The sequence below is a fragment of the Pristis pectinata genome, chromosome 12 (genome assembly GCF_009764475.1).
Source record: "Pristis pectinata isolate sPriPec2 chromosome 12, sPriPec2.1.pri, whole genome shotgun sequence".
NCBI classification, from domain to species: Eukaryota; Metazoa; Chordata; class Chondrichthyes; order Rhinopristiformes; family Pristidae; genus Pristis; species Pristis pectinata.
This window is the reverse complement of record NC_067416.1, coordinates 4,269,500-4,288,273: the sequence shown is the minus strand read 5'-3', so window position 1 is coordinate 4,288,273 and position 18,774 is coordinate 4,269,500. Positions and strand designations below refer to the sequence as shown.

General features: G+C 40.8%; 2 protein-coding genes across 2 annotated transcripts in view; one reads left to right on the top strand and one right to left on the bottom strand.

Annotated features, from left to right (window-relative positions):
• mms19 (MMS19 homolog, cytosolic iron-sulfur assembly component) overlaps positions 1 to 5,823 on the bottom strand; it is a 60,078-nt gene extending 54,255 nt beyond the window's left edge. The window contains exons 1-2 of the mRNA XM_052026857.1: positions 5,758 to 5,823; positions 4,185 to 4,341 (exon numbers count right to left, since the gene is read on the bottom strand). Coding sequence (XP_051882817.1) covers positions 4,185 to 4,269 — 85 coding nt within the window. The 5' untranslated portion in view covers positions 4,270 to 4,341; positions 5,758 to 5,823. The remainder of the gene's footprint in view (positions 1 to 4,184; positions 4,342 to 5,757) is intronic.
• Positions 5,824 to 5,852: 29 nt separating this feature from the next.
• The window catches only part of ubtd1b (ubiquitin domain containing 1b), a 76,579-nt gene continuing 63,657 nt past the window's right edge, over positions 5,853 to 18,774 (top strand). The window contains exon 1 of the mRNA XM_052026861.1: positions 5,853 to 6,058. Within this exon, the coding sequence (XP_051882821.1) occupies positions 5,965 to 6,058 (94 nt within the window). The 5' untranslated portion in view covers positions 5,853 to 5,964. The remainder of the gene's footprint in view (positions 6,059 to 18,774) is intronic.

Here is an 18,774-nt window from a genome sequence, read left to right as displayed (position 1 = left end):
CCAAGTGGTTGTTCTTGAGTACTGGATTCTCTGGAGAAGGGATCATCATTCTATTTTACTCCAGTAAAAATTGGTTGGCAGGCTCAAAATTACAAGTGCAATTCTGTCCTGAAGGTATCGGATTTGAGGTAGGCAAATAAGATAAAGGAATGCATGAGAAACAGTAAACTACTAGGAAGTACTGAGCAACAGGGAGAATCTTGGTTCACAGGACAGGTAGATAACAAGTGGCATTTGGGAGTTTTACCTTTATTGATAACAGTAGGGATACAAGAGCAGGAGGTTCATGCTTTCACAGTTTGAGCATTGCTAAGCAATGCGCAGTTGTGGTGATCACATTACAAGGAGGATGCCATTGCACTTGAGAGATTCACCTGAGCAGTTTAACAGATCTGTATAACTTTAATTATAGGGGAGAATGGGCAAACTGTAGTTGTTTACTCGAACAAAAAAGACCACGGGGATATTTAAGTTAAGTTATAAAATGAAGAGAGGACCAGACAGTGTGAACAGGAAGAATCTACTTCCTGAGAAGACGGATTAATAACTAGAAGACATAAGATGCAACTTAATTGGCAAAAGTCAATAAGTACGGTGAGGTACGGGTACAATGAAAAACTTGCTTGTAGCAGCATCAGAGGCAAGTAGTTTCAGAAAACACTCAGAACAAATATTATACATGAATTATAGAAGAAAGTGAAGAAAAAATGAATTAAAAGGGAAATTATAAACTTTGCTTTTTTGCAAGGCTATGGACTGAGATCTGAGGAGTCAGTTTATACAAAAGAGCACAGACAGCTTGAATGCAATAAGCCAAATAACAACTTGCATGTCTCATAAATATCTACAGTTCAGATATAAAATTACCAACTTAGCATCTTTTAATTTGGAAAATAAATGCATCCCAAATCGACCATTAAGTTGAAATTCATAATATCAGACAAATCACACTCTTAGAAGTTCACAAGATTAAGACCAACACAAGAAACCTGAGCATCAGGAGAGAGGACAAGCTGCATGGCCACAAATGCCACCTTTCATGACAACATAAGGAATTAGAGCAAAAGTGAGCCATCCAGCCTGCGTGCTTATTCCCTGTCCATCAAGCTCTGGACTAAACTTACCTGTGCCGTTTCCCTGCACTATCCTCATATTCCTTTATTCTCTTAATATCCACAAATCTATCAATCTCCATTTGTCTGAGCCTCTACAGCCCGCTGTGGTAGAGAACTCCAAAGATTCAGCATCTTTTGCATGAAGAAATTTCTCGTCATCTCGGCCCTAAACAACCTACTCCTTATTCTGAGACCCAAGGCCCCTGATTCCAGACTCATCACTAGAGAAACAGCTATCCTACATCCACGTCAAGCCCTGTAAAAGTTTTGCAAGATCCCCTCTCATTCGTCTAAACTCCAGAGAATACCAAGGCTTAATCTATTTAGCGTTCCCTCACATAGCAAACCCACCATTACTGGAACCTATCTAGTGAATCTTTGCTGTACTCCTCTAGGCAGGGAGACCAAAAGTGTACACAATAATCGAGGCGTGGTTTCAACCAGGCACAATATGCTCATGCTAAGCTTTGCTTATTTTTCCATTCAAGTCCTGTCATAATAAATGCTAGCATAACTTTTGCACTTGCTTCTTGGCTTTCAAGCACACATAGGTCCCTTTTTAATATCAACACTACCCAATCTCTCAACATTTCAAAACAAATACTCTGCATTTTTGTTTTGTAGATCAAAGTGGATGACCTCTTATTTTGCCACATTACATTTCACCTACCATGTTTTCGCCCACTCACTTAGCTCGTCTACATCCTTTTGAAGCCTCTTTACATCCTTCTCTGTACTCAGAATACTACCATGTAAAATTCAACTTATGACATGGAGGAATTAAAGGAAATTAGTATTAGTTAAAAACAGTGCAGAAGAAATTTAACTGATGGTTAATAAGTCTCCAGAGTTTTAAAAGAGATAGCCATGCAGAAAGCGGATGCATTCATTGTCTGTCATGTATAGATTACAGAAAAGTTCCTACAGATTAGAGAGTACCAAATGTAACCTTATTTTACTATTTCAAAAAAGGAGGGAGAAATCAAGGAGCTATAGTCCAGTTAGCCTGACATTATGGGAACAAAAAGTTAGAATCCATTAGAAAGAATGTGAGAACATAACACTTGGAAAATACCAAAGTTTTGGTCACCTTACCCAAGAAAGCATAACACAAAGGGAGTGCAATGAAGATTGACCAGACCGATTCCTGGAATGGTGAGATCATATGAGGAAAGATAGGGTCAACTAGGCCTCTACTGGAGTTCATAACAATGAAAGATTTCACTGAGACATAGAATATTATAATAGTCTTGTCAAGTTGGATATTTCCCCTGGTTTTATGGGGAGCTGGATGGGTGGTCCAGAGCGAGGGGGCATCTCTTAGTATGCAAATGAGAAGAAATGTCTTCTCTCATAGGACGGCAAACATGTGGAATTTTTAAATCACTGAAGGCTGTGGAGGCCAAATTACTGAAAATATTCAAGAGATTGATGGATTTTGTTTTAGACACTAAATGCATCAAGAGGTACAGGAAATGGTGTTGATTTGTATGAGATAGAGGATCAACCATGATTGTACTGAAAGGCAGAGCAGCTTTGAATGACCTACTCACGAACATCCCTGGCACTTACTGCTTTAAGATATGACATCGAAGCAGAAGGAGACCAAGCAGCGCTTTGAGCCTCTGCCACCATTAAGATCCTGGCTGGTGATCTACCTCAGCACCATCTCCATAACCCTCGATTCCCTCAACATTCAGAAAATCTATCGAGGTTTCAAAGTAGAGAATTCCAAAGGTTACCACTCTCCGAATAAGAAATTCCTCATCTCAGTCCTAAGCAGCTTATTATTTTAAAACTGTGGCCTCCTAGTTCTGAACTCCTCAGCCAGCGAAACAGCTTTTATTAATTTTTTTTAAATTTTCAGTATCTCCTCTCATCCTTCTGAACTCCATATAAGCGTAATCTACTCAATCTCTCCTTATGTGACAAATGCACCATCTGTGGCACCAGTATAGCAAATCTTTGGTGTAATACATCCATTCTTAGGCAAGGAGATAAAAACCATACACAATATTCCAGGTGCAGTTGCACCAAGTCCCTACACAATTGTACCAAGACTTCTTTACTCCTGCATTCAACTCTTCCTGGAATAAAGAGTAACACAATGTTTACCACTTCATTTACTACACTTGCATTTTGCAACTGATGTACATACTAATCACTTGCAGCACCTGCATGCTGCAGCAACATATGAACATTCTACCCCACTACCCAATAGTAATTGGGTAGTGGAGTAGAATGTGTTCAATATCTCATCACTTAACAAAATACTCCACATTTCTATTTGGTGTACCAATATAAACACAAGGCAAAACTTTCCAAAATATTCCAAGGCCAGGAAATGGACAATGTTTTTGTTCCTATATTAATAATAGCAACTTTCAACTGAAGTTTATCCTGAAATCCTCATTTGTATTTACCTAACAGCGAGGCTTTTAAAAAAAAGCCAGGCCTCACTACTAAAGCCAATACGTGGAAAATGGATCACCCAGCAAAATGCACTACAGTCACATTATGTTTATCATACTGAATAAGTAGACGGAACTCTGGATGATTATTCAGCCAATACAAGTTCAAATTCCACAACAGGGTAAATAAATTTGGAATAAAAACAATGACAGTAAAACTGTCAGATTATTGTAAAAACTCATCTAGCTTCAGGGAAAGAAATCTGCCATCCATACCCAGCTTATATCTGGCTATAGACCCAAGGCTGTGATCGATTCTGAAAAGCAATTAGGAATGGGCAAGAATTGGGGTTAGCTAGGGTTGTCCATCAGCATCGTCCTCATGCCCCACACAAACGGGAACAAGATCGAGCTGCTTCAGGGGGTTTGAGTCGGGAGGCGCGGGTTAGGTGGAGCACACAGTGAACTTTCCGAGGGGGGGTGAGGTGGGGCTGACGGAGACCTCAGTGACCGAGAGCACAGCCTGGTCCCGGCAGCCGTTACCAGGGAGACAGGGCCTAGTGCAGATAGCGCTTCTTCACCCACCACCTCCGCTCGCCGCCGACATTCGCTGAGGAACCCGTACGCTCCCGCTGCTACATCCCCACCCTTCTCCTACCTGATGCCAAATCCTTCGCCGGCCCATCGTGTTGCCCGACCACAAACTCCTCCACCAGACCCACCACGCTCAGGTCGGCCGCCATCTTCAAAAGTCCCTCCGCCTCCTTGGCGCGCAGGCGCAGTGAGACCGCGTGGGTCACGTGGTATGGATCTGGCTGGGGGATGAGGGTTGGCTTTAAGCTTGCTTTAATGCCCTGTTTTATCTACTTTCCCACAGATAAACCACAGATTTCTTACTAAGTAGGTCTTTTTGTTAACAAATAGTATTCTTTCCGCAGCTGAATGTCGAAAGATGAGACGAGCTCAAGGACAGCTTATATCCCGCTGTTATAAGAATATTGAACCGTAAGATGGACTCTTGACTTCACAGTCTACCTTGTTATGGCCTTACACTTTATTTGTCTGCCTTCACTGCACTTTCTCTGTAATTGTAACACTATATTCTGCATTCTGTTGATGTTTTCCCTTGTACTACAATGCTCTTCCCTGCAGCTGTGGCACTATTCTGTATTCTGTTATTGTTTTTACCCTGTACCACCTCAATGCACTGTGTAATGAATTGATCTGTACGAACAGTATGCAAGACAATTTTTTCACTGTACCTCGATACAAGTGACAATAAAAAACCAACACCAATATAGTGTTGTAATGAAATGATCTGTCTGGATGGCAGTTTTTTTACCGTATCAGCGTGGCGACACGTTGCAAGCTGCTCTCTACAGAGCTACTCATTAATCGTTTTACTCTTTTAAAATTAAACTCTATGTCACTAACTATTACTAATAATGTTCTTTTAAATCTTCTTACAGGGCTAGCGATCTTCCGACCTCCAGGAGCGAATGTGCCTTATTGCACTGCACTTTCTCTGCAGTTGTGACACTTTACTCTGTACTGTTATTGTTTTTACCTGTACTGACTCAATGTAACTGCACTGTGTAATGAATTGACCTGTACGATCGGTTTGCAAGACAAGTTTTTCACTGTACCTCGGTACAAGTGACAATAATAAACCAATACCGATCTCAGTACATGTGACAAAATAAACCAATTTACCAAGTTTCCCGGTCTTAAAATTTACACCCGGGCAACAAGAAGCGTCCGGTTGCTACGGAAGCGGAGGATGCATACACGTAGGAAAGCCCCGCCCACACGTGGGAAAGCCCCGCCTCCCCTGGGCCACGCGCAGGCGCGGCAATCCGCGCTTCAGGTGCGATGACGTCGAGGGGGCGGGGCGAAGAGGCAGGGTTACCCAGAATGCCCCGTGCGGGCTGAGTCCGGCGCAGGCGCCGTTCGGCGGGTGGTGGCGTCGCTCAGGTGCCAGGTGGAGGCAGGTTGTTGAGTGCGGCCGGGAGTCAGCGGGGGAGAGGTGCCGGCGGTGGAGGGGGGGGGAACCGTCCTCTCTAAAAGTCAGCGGGGCGACGGGATTGGCCAAGGGGAATGAGAGGCGGAGGTGTTTGACCGTAGTCCCCTCACTGGCAGGTGAGGGGGGGGCAGGTGGTTGCCCCTGGTTACGGCTGGTACCGGGAGGGTGGTGGGGGGAGGGGCGTCCCGCCACCCCTGGGACTTCTCACCTTCGGGCGACGGGGCGATTCCCCGGGAGTTGTAGTTTTTGTGGGAGAGTGGGGTTGTTTTCAGACCCAGTCAATGAAGGGCGGGGGGGCTAGCGGTGAGTTTCTGCCAGAGTTCAGGCGGGTTGCTGGGACTGGGTGAGACGCACCGGCGGGGGGGAGGAGGAGGAGGAGGAGGAGGAGGAGGGGGGTTGCCCAAGGGCGTCATTGATGGGAGGCTGCGTGGGGACCCGACGGCGGCAACAGCAGCAGCAGCAGCAACATCATCGCTCGGGGAGACGGAGTGGCAATGGTAGGAAAGCAGGTAAGGCAGCAAAGAAAAGAGCAGCTATGTTGTAAAATGATTACAGTAGGGCAGGATATACTTGTCTGTAGATTAAAGGCTCAATGTCTTCCCCCGCCCCACCTCCTCATCATTCCCCTTCCAGTATTGTCAATCGGTTTGTTCTAGTTACGTCGCCCACCTCCGCCAGTATAGTGTTAACTCTGAAGTTAGTATAATTGTGTTGGTTTATTATTGTCGCTTGTACCGAGGTATTTACTGGATCCAAATGGTACCTTTATCGATTTAAAAGAAATCAGTTTAATTAAAATTGTTTAAAGCTATTTACTGTCTGCTTTTGTGAACTACGTCCTTGCTGGTGTTTCTGTAAATGGTAGATGGACCTCGATATATATCATTTTTATCTTTGTGGATATTTTGGGATTGTAATTTCCTTGAGGGTGGGTCTGTGAGATTTTATTGTAGCCATTCTGATAGGTCAAGTGAATTTAAGTGGAATAAATTAATTGCGTAATTTATTGAGATATTTTCCTCCTTGACCTTCCATGTGTAAATAAAACATTTATCACCAAGGGTTTGTTTTGCTTCCTTGAAGCCATATTGGTTTTCAGGTGGGCAGAGACAGGTTCATAAATCTTGTCATAGCAGGAAATCTGTTATCAGAATGCTTTATCTTTTGTATGCATTCAACCTTTGTTGCACTGTTTGGCCTCTGCTAAATAATATATTCAAACAAGAAAATCCTAGAACTCTGTTTCCTGGTGAGCAAATAGGCTTCAAAAGCCCGAATGACTATTAAATTTTTAAGTGACTGCAGGAGTTGGAGTGTGATATTCTGTTTGCAATAAGTTAAATTGAAGTCTTTTCACTACTCGGTGTATCTGGAATAATGTGATCAGCTTAAGTGTTGTGAATATTAGCAATGTTCCTACTAATATTTTTCAATCATTTTCAATAGCCTGCAAAGTCCTTTTTTAATTTGATATAGAGCAATGTTATTGGCCTTTGAAGCACATCGGTAGATTTAGTTTTTCAAAGTTAGTATTTAATGCAGCTTGGTCACTTATGCATGGTTTATCATGGTCTTTTAAAATTAAGTCAAGTACAGCTGTTTACATTTTGAGGTCAGTATTGGTTAGGTTTACTCCAATAGAGAAACTGTTCCTCTTTATATATTTATGGTCTATGATTGTTTATCCTGAAACATAAATTACATTTAAATAATTACAATGGTCACTGCATGTGTGAGGAACATTCTGTCAGGATGCATCTCCATCCACAATGGAGCATAAGAACTGCATGAATAACTTCTTTGCATGTGTGAGACGAGCGCCCATTGCCCACTCCTAATTTGCAAAGATGCTGGTGAGTAATTCTTGAGCCACTGGTCATGGGATAATGGGCACTCCCTGGAACAATTCTATTTATGCCATTTCATAGAATAGTTGTCACTGCACTGCAATTGGTTTGGAGTCACATGGGCTAGATGGGAGGGGGGGTAAGTTACATTTCCTTTAAAGTACTGTAAAGCAAATGAGTTTTTATAACTGTAGTTTCATGGTTACAATTGTTCCAGCTAAATCCAAATTCATTTAATTGATTTAAATTCCCAGCTTTCATGATGAAATTTGAAGTTGTCTCTTGAATCATTAGGTTTGGACTTTGTACTATTCATCCAGTGCTGTTATCTGTTGTTAACAGCAATGCTCTTCTACCCGATTTATGCACCAAATTTGCATCAAAATGCTGAACCAAGGCCCTACCTAACTGTTCTATCCTAGTTTAGCAATTAACTCTAGACTTCTGCACATCGGGGTACTTACAGTGGGCTTCGCATGCATGGCAATGATGTATGTGTGGTTTGATTCTGTTCCTTCATGAGTGTTGCAGAGTACTGCAGCTGTACCATACTGTACAGACTGGGCAAACAGCAGAGATTTTTCTGAAGTAATGAGTCTATTAGCGCTGTTACAAGTTTAAAATATGTCACTGCATATAATTCTAAATATGTAAGCCATAGACAGCCTCATTAATTATAGTTGCGAGATGCTGTAATTATATAGCTTAGCCTTGAAATAAATACAGGCAATGTTTTTTTTAGTGTAGGCTATGCTATATTTATATATGCATAAGCAGACTTCATTTGGTGGTACTTCATTTACGGCAACTTTAGAAGATTTTATACTGAATGAAACAATGTGTACATTGGAAAATTCTCCAATTAATAAATGGAATTACAGTTAGACTAGTTCATTTGCTGTTCAGTTACGTAAGAGATCCGTTATATGGGCCTTGCAAAGTGCAGGCTGCTTTCTGTGGTGTAACTGTCTGTGGCTGTGGCTCTGACTCTACTGTCTCATTCTCCCCCATAACTCCTCCACATTGCCACTTTTCCTTGCCTTAAATGTTTTAAGTTTCAAAATTTGCTTTGGTCTGAATGTTTCAGAAGTTGCATAGGAGCATTTTGCTTTGCTGTTTCCTTCTTGGAAAGAATATTAATATTAATCTCCTGATCAGCTGCTAAGAACTGTGCATTCAAAACCAAATGGATTATGTTGGTGCCACTTCTAAACCACGCTCTGTAGTTAGTTCCTATCAAGCTTGGTATCCCACCTGCTGGCAGCAAATAAATGGTGATGCTGTGCTAAATCAAGTTTGTGATTCTCAAAGAGGGAAAGGAAATTAGATGAGCAGTTGATAAAATGAGGTGGGAGAAGGGAATATTGTAGATCAAGGAATGGCTGCAAAGTGAAAGAATTGGAATTCTTGTATATGGATCTGACTACCTTTTTGGTCTTCTCTGTACTCTTGACTGTATTAGGACTCCACTAATCTAATAGCTGTTAAAATATTACTGTCAAGCACTGCAGTCATGGGTGATTGGATTTCAGGAACACACAAGAATGCATATTTCAATATTGTTCCTGTCTAAGCTATAACCAATTAAAAAAAAAATTGTCTCAAGCTTCCAGACAGAAATGAGAACTTTAAGTTATAGAGTCATCCACCAGCACTTCTATTTTGAGAAGTATAGTCCACCCTTTCAAACCCCTTCAAATTTTCCTTAGTCATTGGCAGGAAGAATGATTAGCACAAACACAATCAGTACCACGTGATTTCTGTGTGCAGTCAGTCGACCGGGATTTAACTGGCCATGGTGCTACAGGACACCTTTCAACCAGTTTCAAGTTGGACAGTCACAATTGTCTCTTTGGCCTTGGCAGAGATGACAATGTGCTGTTGTGAATAAGTTCAAACCATGTCCCACATTGACTGTACTACCTGCTGTCCCTCAAGCTCTTAGAATTGTCATGATACTGCCTTACCATGGTTTAAACACTGTGCCAATGTCACAACATATTAAATTTGTATAGTTCCTTTCACAATCTCAGTACCACTTTATTGAAAGGAATACCTAAATAGTTCAGATTTTTGAGATTAATTTGCTCTTGAGCTGATATATTATACATGATATTTGACCGGTGTTATCATATCCATGCAATTTCAGGAGTGTTTTACTTCTGTAAAATATTTACATATGGTTATTAAAAAATGCTGGTGACTTGAATTCTTAGTGATGCTATCTGATTTTTTTTTGTGCATATGAAGGCTGGTAACTTAATTTTCCAACAAAACCTCCATCCATTTTCAGCTGATTTGTTCAATTTAGCTGGAATGCATGGGCACCAGGTTAGTTTGTCAGGGTTGGTCTTGACAGAGGTTTGGCAGTTGTGGAAGTTATAATGGGCTGTTGGATTTGAGATGCAATTGCACCTGTTGCAATTCCTGTTTTTTTTCTAGCACATGGTACCCCCTTGGAATTTGTTGAAGTAGCCACTCCATGTCCCAGTGGCAAGGGTGAGGGGTCCCGGCGGTTATAGAACAGCACAGCAACAGGCCCTTCGAATCCACGGTGTCTGTGCTAAACAAAATCTCTTCTGCCTTTACGTGATCCGTATCCCTCCATTCCCTACATATTCATGTCTCTAACAGCCTTTTATATTCACCTCCACCACTCGCCATGGCGGCCCATTCCACACACCTACGACTCTTTTCTAAAAATAAAACTTGCCCCACACATCTCCTTTAAACTTCCCCCTCTCACTTTAAATGCATGTCCTCTAGTACTTGACATTTCTACTGTGGAGAAAGATTCGGACTGTATACCCAATCTATACCTCTTATAAATTTCTATCAGGGCACTGTTATAAGTGCATCATTAAAGGATAACTACTTAAAAGTATTTAAGATGAATTTTATTCCCTTAATTAATATTTATAAATTACAGTGATTGTTGGAAATATCTAACAAAATAAGAGGACAACGTTCTCAATTCTACAAAAGTAACCTGCAGTAATAACTGTTGTGATGTTCTTGCAATGGAATCTTCAGTGTCTTTTAGGCTTTCTCTATTAATGCTAAATCTGGTATTAAACTTGTCATTAATTTCTAACTGAATTGTTACTTTTTTTGCTCTTGTCTCTCAATTTCCTATAGACTAATTTTGTTTTCTGCATTTCAGTTATCATTTTTAGTGTGATGTTGGTAATGTCAGACTAATTGGAGCCAAGCTGGGCTCTAATGTTGACTTGACAAACCAAATATAAATTATCCTGCGGGTCCTTTAATCGTGAGGAAGTGGTTAATTGAACATAAAAAGCCTAAAGTAGTGACTCAGTGTTGCTGTTTATGCAAACAACTTAAAAGCTGAATTGATTTTTTTTTGAAAACCCTTGGCTCCTTATCAACAGAGTCATAACTATTAATGTTAACTTTAGCTGGGTTTGATCAGCAATGTTCTAGCAGCCCTGGATGTAAGACTTGTTTGTTGTGAAATTACAAGCATTGTATTTGTGTCTAAAGAGTTATTGACCCAGAACTAACAGCGAAAATAATATTGTGGCTATCTATAGCATTATTTTAATGGAGGAAATCTGACAACTCTTCCTATTTAAGTTCATTGTCTGCCTCTTGCTGCATATAAAATCTTGATAACTTTACTTAAAACAAGAAATGTACAAAATAAGATTATTTTGGTTCGATGTTTAGTATGTTTGATTACATCACTGTTGTACTCCAGAAATCCCCGAAAAGTAATAACTTGACAGAAACTAATGTTGGCAATGGTGACATCCACAGAGCAGATATCATTTGATCTTTTGAGGTCGGCATGCACTATTGATTCTGAACACACAGCCTGGGCCATTAAAATTAGCTTTTCCTTTGGGTACAGTAAGCTGCTCTTGCATCTTGTACAGCTGGATTTGTTGGTGGCAGTAACTTTACTTTAAAAATGTAAATGTCAAGAATATTCCCAATTTAATCTCTGGCCTGCTGTGATTAAGTTGATCTTAGCTGAAATAACAGATCCCCTAGTTAGTGTAAGCTGAAGCACGATACTCATTACTGAAAATTGTATTTTCCAGCACCATCCGCTGTTCAGTGTGGACCTCAGTTAAGGATTAGATGTGGCTGGGCTGTGATGTCACCACAGTTGAACAGCTCGATATCCACTCTTTAATGTGCAAAGAATGGCCACCTGTGGGGAAACCTGTAAAACTCTAATTGGAAATTAAAAAAAGATGCTGTGAATAAAAACAATGTGCTGAAGTACTCAAATCAGGAGCCATCTGTAGAAAGGGAAGCAGTTATCAAGAAAAGTCATTAAATCTGGGATCAAAGCTGGAAAAGAAGGTAAGCAAGTATGTTTTGAGTTGCAGAGTGGTGGATGAGGGGCAGGAGCAAACACGAGGAATGACTGCAACAAGATAGGAGACAGATTGACCAAGCTACACTTTATTTTTGGAGCAGATGAATTCAGGTGAATGAGCAGAATGAAGAACAAAGTGGAACTTGAGAGAGAGACGGGTGAGGTCTGGAGGGTTATGGACTGGGTGTAGGTCAATGGGACTAGTGGAATAAAGTTTCGGCACAGACTAGAAGGGCCGAATGGCCTGTTTTCTGTGCTGTAGTGTCCTATGGTTCTAGAACAAAAACAAAGTTACTGGAAATTTGAATCAGGCAGCATCTGTGGACAGAGAAAAACTGAATTAAAATTAGATTTTCTTCCTTCAGAATTGGCCTGTTCTGAAACATGATACAACACAAGAATGCCATGCCAGCTATCAGCAATGTAATCCCGTTGTGTTTCCTTGTAACCTCCATGCCTGTTCACTCCTCTTCATTTTTTTTTGCTGCATCATTGTCCATAACTGGAAAATGAATTTATTATAAACCTATAGACTCCTAGAACTATCTCGATTATGCCTCCCTTTCTTTCTCCCCCCCCCCCCCCGTTAGTAATGACTCCATTCTCTCAGTTCCTTTTGCTTTTATTGTATCTATCAAGACTTCCCACACCAGTGCTTTTAAGATTTCCTTAATTGTGGTTTGCACTCCATCAGAGTTGACTGGGCTGCCAAGTTTTTCTGTCTCCCGCAGTTCTGCTCTCACCCTTTCTCTTCCAAGTCAGAGCCAGGATCGGCTTCACTGCCCTCACTTCTACCCCAGTAGCTGCCACATTCAATGGAACATTTCCTGATTTCTACCATCTTGAAGGGGATTCCACCACCTGACACACATTGTTCTCCCTTACTCTTCCAGTATTCCAATGGGACAACTCCCTTTGCCAGTCCCTAGTTCACTCTTCCATCTCCACCAACTGTGTCCCCCCACCCCCCTCAAACAACATTCCCTCACGTGACTTCAGGAGATACAACGCTGATGGTTCTGCACTATTCCTTTTTGTCATCCAGAGATCCAAACAAACCTTCCAGGTGAAGAAGCAATTCACTTTGCATTTCTTCCGATTTGATGATTTGCACTTGGTGCTCAAAATATGATTCCTAAACATCGGAGGAGCTCGGCTCAAGACTGAGTGGCTGCTTTGCAGAATACTTCTATTTGGTCTGCAAGGCTGACCCTAGGCCTCCAGTTGCCTGTCACTTTAATTATGTATCCCAGTCCTGCTCTCACCTCTTGGTCTCCTGCATTATCCAGCAAAGGCTCTAGGAAGAGCATTTCATCTTCTGTCTCAGCATGTTGCAGCCCTCAATTCTATATGGAATATAGTTTCAAACGGCCAGCCTTTCCTAATTATGTCTGAACTGGTCAGTTTGGATGCAAGGATATTCAGCTTAACTTGGTTTGTAAAAGGTAACTGGAAATGTAAGGGTTAACGGTGTGCAGCTATTATTGCTTCAACCATGGTGTGACTATAGTTATGACTGCAAGATGTGCAGTTGCTGGTGAGAAACAAAGAAGTGCTTAAGGCATATCTTGTTTTGTTAAAAATTTGCTGTAAGCAACTGCCCTAGTATATGCAATTTCCCACGCAGGCTCCTTTAGATTAAGTATAAAAGGAGGGACACTAATGTGTAAATCTGAGTGGGGATCAGTACAGAGCTCGGGTTACACTGTTTACTCTTTCTCTGTATCCCTCACTCCCGCTAGCACTAAATAATAAAGCATTAATTGTACGCTCCTTGGTTCTGCTGTTGTCTGCTTTATTACAGCGCGGCTCGACTTTCACAGGATTTTCTATCTCCACAGATGCTGCCCCACCCGCAGGGTTTTTCCGTTGTTCTCTTCAGATTTCCAGTCATGTTCTGTTTCTCTGCAACTGCACTTGTTCGGCTATGAGATGGCCCTTGGTGTTCCTGAGTCCAAGACACAGGATCATCATTCCATAACCTTTTGTGATTATTTTCTGTACCTATTCATAACATTTTGATGTGTGTGTAGCCCCAAGGCCCTTTGGACTTCTATCACTCTGTTTCAGGTCTGCAGTGAATGATCTTGTGTTTTCTGACATGAAATTGATTCACAAGTTCAGCACCTTTGCTCAATTTGCTAATACATGTGCCCTTTTTACAGTTCAGTCTGTCATTTAGTGTGTTACAGATTTGAATACACTTTCTGTGCCTGATCTAATATGTTTCGTTGTTGGATTGACAGAGGTCCTTGCAAGACCCAGTTTGAGTACCTGCCCATTATCCTTTTTTCATTTGTCATTCAGCGAAGCTGTTTTTCCTTCAATTCTATTTTTGTGGCATGTTTCTTGTACATTTTTAATTCATTTTTCACTCCTCCTTTCCACCCCCAACCCCACCCTCCGTCCCCTTCTCTCAATAACACTTGTGCTTGCCCCTGTTGTTAAAATACTCTCCTTACTCTTGAACAAGACTCATTTTTGTAACTATTAAATTTTTTCAGACTATTTATCAGGAAAGTTCTACACACCACCATATTGCAGTATGTAATAATTGGAAAATCAGGTGTTTAGAGGCTATATGACTTGCTGCTCCACATATCAATACATCTAATAATGTGGGAAATTGTAATCTTAAATATGTGGTTAATTGGCTTATCCTTTGTACTGGTTCTAGACTCCTCAGCCAGAAAAAATATCTATCCTTTTGAGCCCTGTAAGAATTTTGTAGGTTTCAATGAAATCTCTTATTTTTCTAAACTCTGGAGAATACAGGGCTAGTCCACTCAGTCTCTCTTGAATCCCAACAAAAACTTGTCAATGTCCAGCACGAAGTTTCCAAGTGACCCAACATCCATAGCAGCCTGTGAAGAGAGTCACCACATTTCTACTCTTGGACATAAATAGATAAGTTCTAATTTTAAGACCATCCTTCGTTTACCAATGAAAATGGTAATTGTAATCTGTGCATTTGATTTGGTTAGATCCCCCTCGCCTGTTCTCCAGTGAATACAGACCAAGTTTATGCAACCTGTTGTCTAATTTGACAATTTTAACTTTGGTATTCCAGTAAATCTATGCTATTTTCCTAAAATATATATTTCTTGATATGCATCCAATCCAGATGGCAATAGCACTGCATAACTGAAGCATTACTTCCTCCATTTCGTAATTCATCTTCTTGAATAGTGATTAGGTTTTGTTTTCTCCTCATCATGAATATAATCTGATTTGTCCTCCTTGGATAAAAATGGGTTTATTACTTCATGCATCCACATTGAGCTTACTGCTGCAATTTTCAGCGCACGTTTAGTCTGTTAATGCTAAATTCCTTCTTACCTTCATTTACTGTGTCTTCTGAAAACTTGGATTTATAACTCCATCTCTTCACCTTGGGCATTGTGTGTCTGGCAAAAAAATGCCGAGGCACCAGTGCCACTCAATGGAGAACATCACTTCACATCTCCCAAATAGAAAGTTTTCCTTTTATCCCACCCTCCCATTTTCTAACCAATAAATCTACCAACCCACAAGTCTTTGGGATGTGGGAAGAAACCAGAATACCCAGTGGAAGTCCACCCAGTTATAGTTGAACTCCACCCAGACAACACCCGAGGTCAGGATTGAACATGGGTCACTAAAGCTGTGGGACTATTAGCTGTGCCACTGTTTCGTGGTTCCCTCCAGTTCCAAATTCTTCAATGTACCTGAAGTATTTTACTTTATTTTTCTACAAAAGTTAATGTCTCCACATTATCACTCATCTATCATGTTATGACCCACTTGCTTAATGCATCCATTGTAATTTTGTGATTTGGTTTTTCCTACCTGGCTTTGATTAATTAGCAAGCTTACATTTGGTTCCCTCAGTGTTATTCTTTGATTTGCAAGGCCAGCATTTTATTACTCATCCTGAATTGCACTTGGAGGTGATGGTGAGCCACCTCGTTGAACTGCTGCAGTCCTTCTAGTGAAGTTACTTCAACAATGATTTTGCACAGGGAATTCCAGGAGTTAGACCTGCAAACAATGGAGCAGCAGCTGCTGAAGTTATTAGGAAAAAAACAAGTTGCATTTATTTTAATAACCTGAGGGAAGTAACTGGTCTCTCAACTCACATTATTTTCACTATTAACATGTTTATAAATTCAATTTCTCTGTTCACTTTACACCAGCTGTATTTTGACCTTGTTCTCAACTGTGAAGATGTATCAAATTTCTTATTTGACAAGTCTTCCACTTTATTATTCATTAAATTCTTAATTGCTTGTTTATAACGGAGACACATTATCCTTTTCCATTTCCAATCTTGTATTTTTACTGCTTGCTTTGATATTTTCTTGCTCATTTCCAAAAAAGTTTGACATCCCACCCTATTCCCTTCTTCCCCAAATCCCCCATTAGATTTGCCTTGCGCTCATCTGATTTGGTGTATCAGACCTGTCAATGTATGTTGAGGTCGCATTAAATGGAATTTGAATCTTAGAGAATCGTATTAATATTAATTGCGACACTTACTCCCGCAATTTGGGATTATTGATATTGTCAGTATGACTCGGATGGTTGCATGCAGTCTAAGGTGCAGTACTATAGGATTGCCGTCATAATGGGACACTGTCCTTGGAACACCATATTAAATTTAGGTTTGGCTTGGTCCTGTCTGGTTAGTCTGCTGGATACAACATCATTCAGAGAAAGGTAGGGAATTCTTCCAATTTTTTTTTCAACCAACTCCACTTAAAATAAATGAGTTGGTGATTTATCTTCATACATAAATCAAGAGATGCACTAAAGTAATGGAGAGATGTCGGGTGGAAACAGGCCCTGAAGCCCACAGAGTCTGCATCAACCACCCATTTTTACAGTAATCCTACCCAAACCCATTCTATTCTCCCCCATATTGAACCAACTTCCCCTAGATTCTAATTAACCCACCAACCTGCATATCTTTAGTATGTGGGAGAAAACCAGAACACCCAAAGGAAACCCATTCAGTCACAGGGAGAATGTGCAAACTGCACGCAGCACCAAAGGTCAGGATTGAACCCGGATCACTGGAGCTGTGAAGCAGTGTGTCTATTAGCAGTGATATTTCTCCCCACTTTCCACTATTTGCATGAAGCTAAAAATCTGAATGAAAGAAACCAAGCACTCACCAGTCAAAATTCTTACTGCCTCCTCTAATTTGAAGGTTGACAAATTACTCAGAACCATGCATGTTTTTTATCATACTTTCAAAGTAACCCGAGAAATTAGTTTGAAGGAATGTAGTGTAAAGGCAGATAAATAGATGTAATGGTAATATGCAATAATGTGAGATGACAGATTTCTTGCAGGGTTTGGTGGGGTTCTGTTCAGACAAGGTAACATTTCTAAGGGCATTACAAAATTAAATGAGGGCCAATTTTGTACAAGGTAATTTCTTGCACACAAAGAGATTCTTCCTCTCATTATATTTATTAAATGTAATTTTAATCAAATACTGGGTTGTAAACTCAGCTATGGAAACTCTATTCTCAATTTATATCATCACAATGAAAATAAGCTGAAGTTTAGAAGTTAATTTTGCTGATGGTTTATCAGGTCAGCCAGTTCTTTCTGCATTAGATCAAAAGTAAATACACAGATTCCTTATCTCTGCTGACTCTCATTTGACTCAGCAAAAAGGCAGAACATGAATCCTGTATGTCTAATATAGTGGACTTAAATTCCAACCTGATTCTGCTGAGAAAATATTAGGAATCAGTTTGAAAAATGTGTGCTAGCTAAGGTTGGGTGAAAGCAAGGTTAGGACTGGATGGGTTGCTGTAGTCTCTACCTGCTATACTACAAAGTATGGCTATTTGACAGCATAAAGGATTGTTGTCACTAGTGGAATCCAACCTCACTGCATGACTTGGTCTTTCCAGATGGAAATGGAAAGCAGTAGCTATGCTTAACTGGTTTGAAATGCAGTTCAGTTATGGAACTTCTATATATGCTGAAATAGGGTAATTTCAATTAAGTAGCTTTTCCTCCCTGTACTAATGGATCGAGAATGCATTCTAAGTCGTCATTAGATAAGCCGGCTGAGGTTGTCTTAATTGAACTGTTCAGGATGCACATTAATCCAGTATAATTCTGATTGTACTTCATCTTATTATACTTGTTTTTTTGCTGTGGTTCAGTCCATGCCTCCAATAAATATCTCTTTCAGCTAAAAGATTCAACCAAAAATCATAGTTTAACCAGTCTGGCTCCTGACAGTGCCTATGTTATTATATCATTCAATAATTAGTTTGCTTTCCAGCAGCTCTAATTAGTATAAAGGACTAGTGATAGAGGGAAGAAGCATTATACATGAAATAATACCGTGTAGCGACTTACTGCACCAGCCCCCGACATCGCTGAAGTCGTCGGAGGCCCCGATCCAAGATGGCGCGGTGCCACCCTCCTTCCCCATTGTCGGGCTAGGAAAGCCCACGCGCGGGAAGGTCAGGTGACCTGTGCGTGACGTCAGCGTGGGAGCTGTAGCACGGGAAGTTTTGGGATATTAAAGGCGCACCGTGCCCCTGTGGTTCATTCGACTTCTGATTTCAAACCAGCGACTGTCTTCATTTTGTAGTGTGACGCTAGCCGCTACAACTGCACAAAAATGTGATTCTTACTATAGAATACTTAGACCAGAGAATGTCTGGCTAATCCTTAAGAATTTTCCCCACGTGACCACAGATCTTTCTCTGAGCAATGTGGCATAATATACCTTCATGTATTTGTAGTTCTTGTCCTCCCATAGTGTAGCAATTAGCGTAATGCTTTACAGTGCCAGCGATGCAGGTTCGAATCCGGCCACTGTCTGTAAGGAGTTTGTACGTTCTCCCTGTGTCTGTGTAGGTTTCCTCCGGGTGCTCTGGTTTCCTCCCACGTTCCAAAGACATGCAGGTTAGGAAATTGTGGGTATGCTATGTTGGCACCAGAAGTGTGGTGACACCTGCAGGCTGCACCTAAAACACTACACGAGATGCATTTCACTGTGTTTCGATGTAGA